Here is an 8925-nt window from a genome sequence, read left to right on the forward strand (position 1 = left end):
ACTCCAGGACTTAAGAGAAGCACAGACAAAAGAGCTAAGGCAGACTCACAGTCAGATTTATTTCTTAATCGTGTGAACTCCCTAAGAGATATCACTCAAAGAACATTCTGTGACACAGCAAGCACTTGTCTTCTGGCTGCTCGCTGCACAGACTATTGTCCCGAGGACAACACGGCAGGATGTGCAGTGTCAGCTTCCTTGTAGATAAGCAGAGACAAGGAACTGAGTTCCCATCTCAGATCACAGAAGTAGCACCAGGCAGAGCACAGCTTCAAACTCACAGCTCTTCTAACTCTACCGGCCTGAGTCCAGGCTGCAGATCCTTTCCAGGTTTTTGTCTCCCCCAGCTTCCAGCCCTTCTTGTCTTGGACCAGCTGATACTTAGTGAAGGGCAAAAGTAAAGCAAGATAAGGTGCTGCACATGGCAGCTCCATTTAGAAGAGGCTTCCTTCCTCAGTCTCTACCTCTGCTTCTGGCTGTTTCCTGAACTGTTTTGCCTAATGTGTAGATACCATGGTGACGAGGGCTGAGTAAACACCAAATGTTGTTATGGCAATCTTTAGACACTTAATCTGAACTTGTCTGCTAAGTCATACGAAATTTATGAGCCATTGATCGCCAGGGGCTGAGGAACAGGAGAAATGGGGAGTGACTGCTAATGGGTGTATAGTTTCTTTTACAGGGTCCAATACTGATGATGGCTGCACAGTTCTGTGGCTATAATTAAACCACTGTGCCGTATGCTTTAAAAGGCAAACTTTGTGGCTTGTTAATTATATCTCCGTCTTAACAACTTGCTATTATAAAGAAACCAGACGTTAACAAATGTTGGCGAAGGGACAGAAACTGCATCTCTCCCCTGTTTTGTGGAAATATAAACTGGTGGAGCCACATTGGAGAACAGTTCACCACTCAAACAGAATGCTACCTGTCATGCAGAACCACCTCCCATTGATCAGAGAGAAATAAAAACATGGTCATAGAGGCATCACAGTAGACAAAAGTGTGACAACCAGCATGCCCACCAGTGCAGGCATAAATGCCTGAGAAATGCGCTCTGTTGATCCATGCAATGGAGCACTTTGGCCATAAAAAAGAAGGGGTGTAAATATATATTACAACCTGAGTGAGCCAGGGAAATGCGTCATATGAAAGAAGCCAGCAAGAAAGAGCATCTCCTGTGTGAGTCCACTGAGAACAGTATGTGCAGAGAGGGCAAAGCTATAGAGAAAAAATAATTAAATTAGCAATTGCCTACAAGTGGGATGGCCCTAAGGAAATGACTGAAAACAGGTATGGGGTTTATTGAGGTTTCTGGCTAGCTCTACAGTCATCTGGTCTGGAACTCATTATGTAACCAAGGTTGGCAGCTCTACTTCTAGCTCCCAAATGCTGGGATTAGAGGTATGAGCCACCATCCCCACATAGGCTTCAGTTCTTAAAGGCAGCACTCTGTCTCTCAGACTGGAGAGACTGAGTCAGTATGCCTTGACTTTTATTTATACAATAAATCAATTTAATGCATACAGCACTGTGTATATCATAAGTGTATATCAGATCTTTTGCAAAAAATATATTCATACTCCCTAACCAAAATTATATGTTTTAAGTTAACACGAAAAAAACAAAGGAACATGAACAGTCAAGTTATGAGTTATCTTTACTAGAGCCAAATTATGAGTTATTTCATTAAATAAGGAACAATTAACAGGCACATGTGTGTACAGGTATATATGTGCAGTTCTGTGCATACAGAGGTTGATAGGCCAGAAGTTAAGGCTGGGTGCTTTCCTCAATCAGTCTCTACTTTATCTACCGAGGCAGGGTCTCTCACTGTTGCGGGAGGTCCTTCCGCTCCTCCAGCCTATAGCCGCTGAGATACCCGCCCATTGGGGCGTGGTCTCTCTCCCTTTAAAAAAGCGGCCACTTCCCTCTCCTCCCTCTCTTCACTTCCTGCTCCGCTGGCGACTAGACTTCTTCCTGGTTGCACAGAGGGCTGACGGTGATCTGTAAGTTTTTTCCCCTTTAAATAAATACTACCCTATTAATTATAATTCCAAACTGCTGTGGCATTGTTTGTGACTTATGCCTTCATCTCACTGAACCCAGAGCTTGCCAACAGCTGGTCTATACAGCCAGCTTGCCCAGGAATCCTTTCTCTACCTACCTAATAACACAGGGGTGCATGCAGCCCTCCAGACCAGCCCAATATTATGTGGGTGCCAAGAAGCTGAACGCTGGGGGCTAGAGAGATGGCTCAGTGGTTAAGAGCAATGGCAGCTCTTCCAGAGGACCTGAGTTCAATTCCCAGCACCCATATGGCAGCTCACATCTGTCTGTAACTCCAGTTCCAGGGGATTCGACATGCTCATACAACATACATGCAGGCAAAAAAAACAGTGCACATAAAATAAAAAAATAAAAATTTAAAAAAGAAAACAATGAAAAATAAAGCAATCTGAATGCTGGCTCTTGTGTTTGTTCAGCAAGGACTTCATCTACCGAGCCACCCCATCTAGAGCTCATATCTATGGAGCTCAGCCCCACAGATTTATAGTTTACTCTAACATTTAAAACTACAAATGAAACCCAGGATATGGAGTAACTACATTTCTTAGCAGCCAAAGGAAAAGAGAGCAGAAGGGAGGAGGAGACACTTGCTTAATTTGCTAGGCCTCTTGCAAACACTGCTGGCCTGGGTACAGTGGGTTCCAGTAAGGACTTCCAACCGATAACATGCCAGCACTGTCATGTGCCTGACAAAACAAAACAACAACAACCAAACAACAAAAACCCAACCAACCAAACAAACAAACAAGCAAATAATAATAGGCCCCCAAACCACCAGTGGTTTCCCACGAGTACCTGGTGAGTCAGACAAGAAACTCCACAGCTGGACTCTTACCTGCCAAACTATATTCTGAAGAAAAATTTGAATTACTTTGTTGCCAAAGATATGCCGATATCAAAACCAGGTGCCTCACCCAACACTGATACAAGACGTGTGTTGATATAGGTTCACGGATACTGCTCACCTACAGGGTGAGGCAGAAAGAGCCCATCTGAAGTTAGACTAGCACAGAAGAACATCACAGGCCAGAGACCAAGGCCACGGTGATGGAGAAGGAAAGTTTTAGGGCAGCAGACAACCGTGGGCTTTATAAGGGAAGTAGACTAAATCGCCATGATTCAGCTACAGACTGTGACCTTGTAAAGACGCGCACAGTGGGGCCTACAGATGCTGCTGCAAACCAGACTGAATGAAGAAGTAGAAGTGTTGATTTTGTTAAAGGACAGTCAGATAACCTGAAGGCTTACCTGGAGGACCGTTCTTAGGAGTGCCTCTTTTGGCTCTTGGACTTCTTCTCCCAGGTGTTTGTTTGTCCTGTGCCAAGGAAGACTGGTCATCTTTGGGCCCTTCATACGGACTGTGTTCTGCAGTCTCACCGGGGGCTACCTCACAGCCGGACAGGCAGCTTTCGTTATTGTTGAGACTGTCCTGGTCAAACACCGCGGCTCTTCCCATTGTGCTGCCACTGCCGGTCAGAGCGGCCGGCCCGTCCCCGTCAAGCTGATTCTCATTTTCATCTGCGACAGAAGGCAGGGGTGTCACTCTCCTTTCCACGCTGCCACCCGGATGACATCCATCTTGCGGTCCTATCTGAAGACTGGATGCAGGAGTGTCGCTGTCATCCATTAGCGCATCTTTTGTGGAACTGTTTAGAGTTTCATCAAAGTCCTTCCATGCCTACAAAGACAAAAGAATAAAGGCTACTTCATTCTGTGGCCTCTGGGGACACGCAGGGTTTAGTTTCCCGCTTCTTTTCATTTCACTGATGTCAGGGAAGGAATGAGCTCCATTCCTCCCTCTACACCTGCAGCCTCATCCGAGTCTCACCAGCTCTGCATGTCAGCACACTGGCTCTCCCAGCCGCTCATGCACAGAATGTCCCACTAATCAGAGTATAAAGGCTGCCTGCGCGCTGTGCTTCCTAGGTGCTCTAGTTGGTCCTCACCGTGCGTGGCTGGGGCTTCTGACTTGAGGAAAGAAATTCCTGGCTATGCATGTTGTCTGCTAACACCAATCACTCACGCTATCCCTAGACATGGGCCAGGAAAGTAGGAGCCAGCGGTGCAAGTCTTTGGCTAAACAGCAGCAACATTTACAAATGAAAACAAGGCAAGCCATATTGTTTATCTATTTATTTTCTAGAAAGGCGCATGGAGGAAGATTCACCACAGGTATTTTCTCAGCTGGTTCATTACACTTTCTTTTACTTTCTGAGAACAAGCACTGGGCCCTCCGAGGCAAACCTTACAATTTCCAACAAAATCATTTTAAACGACCACGTTTTCAAAAGAGAGGGCAGTAATAATTAACTCCAGGCTATTTAATGTGCAGCTTTAAGGACATGGTTAACGGTCCCAAGGACTTGGGAGGTTGAGGCAGGAGAATGGTTTGACCCTAGGGATCTGAGGTCAGTCTGAACATGAGAATAGGCCTCGAAACACAAGCCAAAGAGATGACAAAAGATCAAAAGCCAGTTAGTCATCAGCCATCCTTTATCTTATCATTCAAACATACATTTTGAGGGAAAGTATGCCAGCCAGATTACTTATGCTTGCTTAGCATTATTTCTGGGTTTGAGCCAACTATTCCAACAATTCTGAAAGAAAAAAAATTCCTCACCCCTTAGGTAATAGTACCTTAAAAAAATCTAAATAGGTAAGCAGAAATTCTTACTCATTAAAAATGCATAAATAGGTGCTGGAGAGATACTTCTGGGGTTAAGAGCACTCACTGCTCTTGCAGAGGACCCAGGTTCAATCCCTGGCACCCACACAGAAGCTCACGAATATCTGTATCCCCAGTTCTAGGAGATCCAGTGCTCTCTCCGGGCCTTTGCAGGCACCAGGCACAGCTATGATGCACACCCTGATGCACACCCGTGCAGGCACCGGGCACAGCTATGATGCACACCCTGATGCAACCCGTGCAAGCAGGCACCGGGCACAGCTATAATGCACACCCATGCAGGCACCAGGCACAGCTAGGATGCACACCCGTGCAGGCACCAGGCACAGCTAGGACGTACACCCGTGCAGGCACCAGGCACAGCTAGGATGCACAGCCGTGCAGGCACCAGGCACAGCTAGGATGCACACCCGTGCAGGCATCAGGCACAGCTAGGATGTACACCCGTGCAGGCAACACATACATAAGATAGAAGCAATCATAATAGAGCCGGTTGGTGGCACACAGCTTTAATCCTAGCACTTGGGAGGCAGGGGCAGGTGGATCACTATGAGTTCAAGGCCAGTCTGGTCCACAAAGCGAGTTCCAAGACAGCCAGGACTGTGACACAGAGAAGCCCTGTCTCGAAAAAAACAAAATAAATAAGTATATAAAATCTAAAAGAAAAACAAACAAACAAAAAGTATGCAAATAAAGTACAATTCTCTTTAAAATTCATAAGCAAAGTCAGGCAGTGGTCGCACATACCTTCAATCCCAGCATTTGGGAGGGAGAGGCCAGTGGGTCTCTGAGTTTGAGGTCAGCTTGGTTTACAAAGAGAGTTCCAGGATGGCCAAGACTTCACACAAAGAAACAAAGTTTATGAAAAAATAAAACTAACAACAACAAAAAAACCCCATAAAAACAAAAAACCAAACGAAACCAAAGCAACTACAACAAAGTACAAACAAGGGCTGAGGATGTAGTGCTGTTGGTAGAGTGCTTGCCTAGAAGGTGAGAAGCCCTGGTTGCATCACTAGACCTACAGATTGGACAGAGCAGCACATCCCAGTCATCCCAGTACTTGGGAGGCAGAGGAAGGCAGATCAGAAATTTACTGTCCTTCTCAGCTATGGAGCAAGTCAGAGGCCAGACTGGATTCACGAAACCCATCTCAAAAATATATATACACAGATATATCATCCACATAAACATATATATCACATATATGCATACAACGGTCTACAATATTAATTCTATACAAATGTATTTCATATTTGCAACGTATTTTGTGACTGAGATGTATTATTTCATACATAAGGGCATTCTTAGAAAACATAAAAATGTCTAAATCTGGCTGGTTTCATTTTCCCTAAAACATGCACAGCAGGTCTCTACTGAATATACTTTTACTGGGTTTTTAGTCTTTTTTTTTTTACAGGATTTCTCTGCATAGCCTTGGCTGTCCTGGAACTCACAGAGAGCTGATTGCCTCTGCCTCCTGAGTGCTGGGATTAAAGGCGTGTACCGCTATACCTGAACTTCTAGTTCTACTTTAAATAGCCTGAGCTGCTTTCTAGTTAAGACCATCAGCAGGTACTGTAGCAAGTTTAGAGTCTGAGCACAGGATTTTATCTTCTAACTGTATGAGACCCAGAGGCTGGCCACACACTAAGGGGACGTAAGACAGAAGAAACAGAGCAGCTGAGGGAGCCCTTACTGTGGCAGTCACTCCACATGTCTGACCTCTGATCTTCAAAGCAAGGCTCCACCAGAAGTATTCACCTTGTGTTTGAAATGGAGAAATAAAATACTAAGGTCATAATCCTGGAACAGAGCAGAGTTGGACCTGAAACTCTCTTCCTGGTTCAGGTCCTATGAAGTTCAAAACAATGGCTGAGGACAGAGGCACACCTAGGTTCAAACTGCATCCTTGACATTTTATAAGTCATGTGGGAAACAGTAGGTGAGTTACCTAGCAACCACACTCCCTTTTCTCATCTGTAGGACTGTAGAGAACCTGTCTCAAAGGGCTGCGATTTCTTCTGTTCTTGGTGATGCCAGGGATCAAACCCAGGACTCTCATAAGTGAATGTATCACTAATAAGCTACATGCTCCCAGCCAATTTTCACGTTACACACTTAGTGTCTCTGTGTGTGCACGTGCATGCACACCTGACTGCCTATTTCTCTATATGAGCTGTGTGTGCTACAACACATATATGAAGGTCAGAGAATAACTTGTAGGCGCTGGCTCTCTCCTTCTACCATGTGGGTCCTGGGCAGTGAGCTCCGGTCGTCAGGCTTGGCTGAAGTACTTTTATCCACTCATCGTTCCGCTCCTAATGTTCTTGAATTTTCATCTGAGACATGATATTGCCATGTTGCCCAGGCAGATTTCAGAACCGCTATATAGTCCTGGCTGGCCTTGAACTCGTGATGCTAATGCTCAGCCTTCTGGCATGTTATCCATGACACCTGACAAAAGGTCATTTGTGATGTTTAGGTAACAGGACAGGTAAGGCACTTCAGAGGGTCCTTGGTCCACACAGCAGATGTTTAGTAAATGTCACTTCCCAAGCGGACTCATGAGCATCACGCACTGGTGGTTGACTCAGGGGATGCTATGCTCGGCCTTACTGTATGTACAGAAACAGCTTTCCAAACATTCTAGAAATGACCAGGCTCTGGACGACAAACAATGCTAACTGGCTTCACTATAGAATACTGAGGTATCAATTTATAATGGAGAATCCACTCTCATTCAGTCCCCATAGTCCTTACTCATCTCTTCTGAATGATCTGTTTCAGAGGACTAAGGAAGGCATTTAGAAGCTAGTGGTTGGAACTACTTGGTAAGGGCCGGGGAGATAGTTCAGTGGGTAAAATGCTTGCCTTTCAAACACGAGGACATGAATTGATTCCTAGAACCCAAATTTTAATAGCCAGGAATACTGCTAGGTATGGTGACGTACACCTTTAATCGCAGCACTGGGGAGGCAGACGCTGGCAGATCTCTGAGTGTAAGGCCAGCCAGGGCTACATAGTGAACCCTTGTTTCAAACTAATAACCAAAAAGAAAGAAAGAAGCAAAAGTCACGTGTGGTTGCAAGTATTTCTAATTCCAACTGTGGGAGGCTGGAGGCAGAAGCACGCAGATCATCCAGGCCCACTGGCCAGCTAACCTAGTCCATCCAGCAAGTACATGTATGTCTAGATGTAAAGGTACACAGCTCCTAAGGAACAGTCTGAGGTCTGGCCTCCACATGCATGCATGAGCACACAAACACATACACACAAGAATCCTGGGAGAGCTGGGCATGATGCACACACTGATAATCCCAACATGAGAAAGACAGAGGTAGGAGGACCAGCCCTTGGGGGATAGCCCAGCTACGTGAGACCCTGTCTCAAAATTAAACGACTCCTTGGTAGGTACAAGTTGATATGTATTTGAAGCTTTGCTACACACCAGGCTCCAACTTAGAAGTATTCCTACAACAGACTCAATTTTCACAATCACCCAGCAGATGGTCACTTCAAGTCCTGTTACACAGTTGAAGAAGAGACTCTTAACCATAGTGTTCTGAGGACAATGAAACTAAAAAGACATTTCACTCCAGTGTCCCTGCCCGCCACCCACCCCAAGACAGAGACATGCGTCCAATGACCAAGTACAAGTTTTTTGAGATGCTCTTCTCCTCTATGGAAAATGCTACATCATTGAATAAATGGTTTTCTCTTCCTTCTGTTGAGAGCCTTTCTGGGTGGTCTTGGGGAAGTCCACACCATCTAAATGAAATAGCCACTCCCAGAAACAGCAGCATTCCTTTCCTTGGGCTTCACAACATCCCTCCTACTCTTTCGTGGCCACACAATTAGTTTAACTAATTTTAAAAGGAAAGCCTTCAAACTGTTTTCCTAACACTAGGTCTCTTGCTCTTTCTAAGGTTTTATTTTTCTAATTTTATTTTTGTGAGACACCTATTAATCCATCATAGCCTGGCTCAAAAGCCACTTAACTCCAGTTTGCCTGGCTGATTTCTCTGTCCTCAAAGTCCCATATAAGGCGCTCCTCTCCAGCACTGTGCCAGTCAGAGTCCTCCCCGAGTATCGCCCTGCACCAGAGTCCTCCCGGAGTATCACCCTGCACCAGAGTCCTCCCCGAGTATCGCCCTGCACCAGAGTCC

The 8925-nt window shown here is 45.4% G+C and overlaps 1 protein-coding gene across 2 annotated transcripts in view; it reads right to left on the bottom strand.

Annotated features, from left to right (window-relative positions):
* Cnst (consortin, connexin sorting protein) overlaps nt 1-8925 on the bottom strand; it is an 84561-nt gene that overhangs the window by 42318 nt on the left and 33318 nt on the right. For both annotated transcript variants that reach the window (XM_005348980.3, XM_005348979.3), the window contains exon 2: nt 3319-3748. In XM_005348980.3, coding sequence (XP_005349037.1) covers nt 3319-3697 — 379 coding nt within the window. In that variant the 5' untranslated portion in view covers nt 3698-3748. The remainder of the gene's footprint in view (nt 1-3318; nt 3749-8925) is intronic.

This window comes from Microtus ochrogaster, chromosome 6 (genome assembly GCF_000317375.1).
Source record: "Microtus ochrogaster isolate Prairie Vole_2 chromosome 6, MicOch1.0, whole genome shotgun sequence".
Lineage (NCBI taxonomy): Eukaryota > Metazoa > Chordata > Mammalia > Rodentia > Cricetidae > Microtus > Microtus ochrogaster.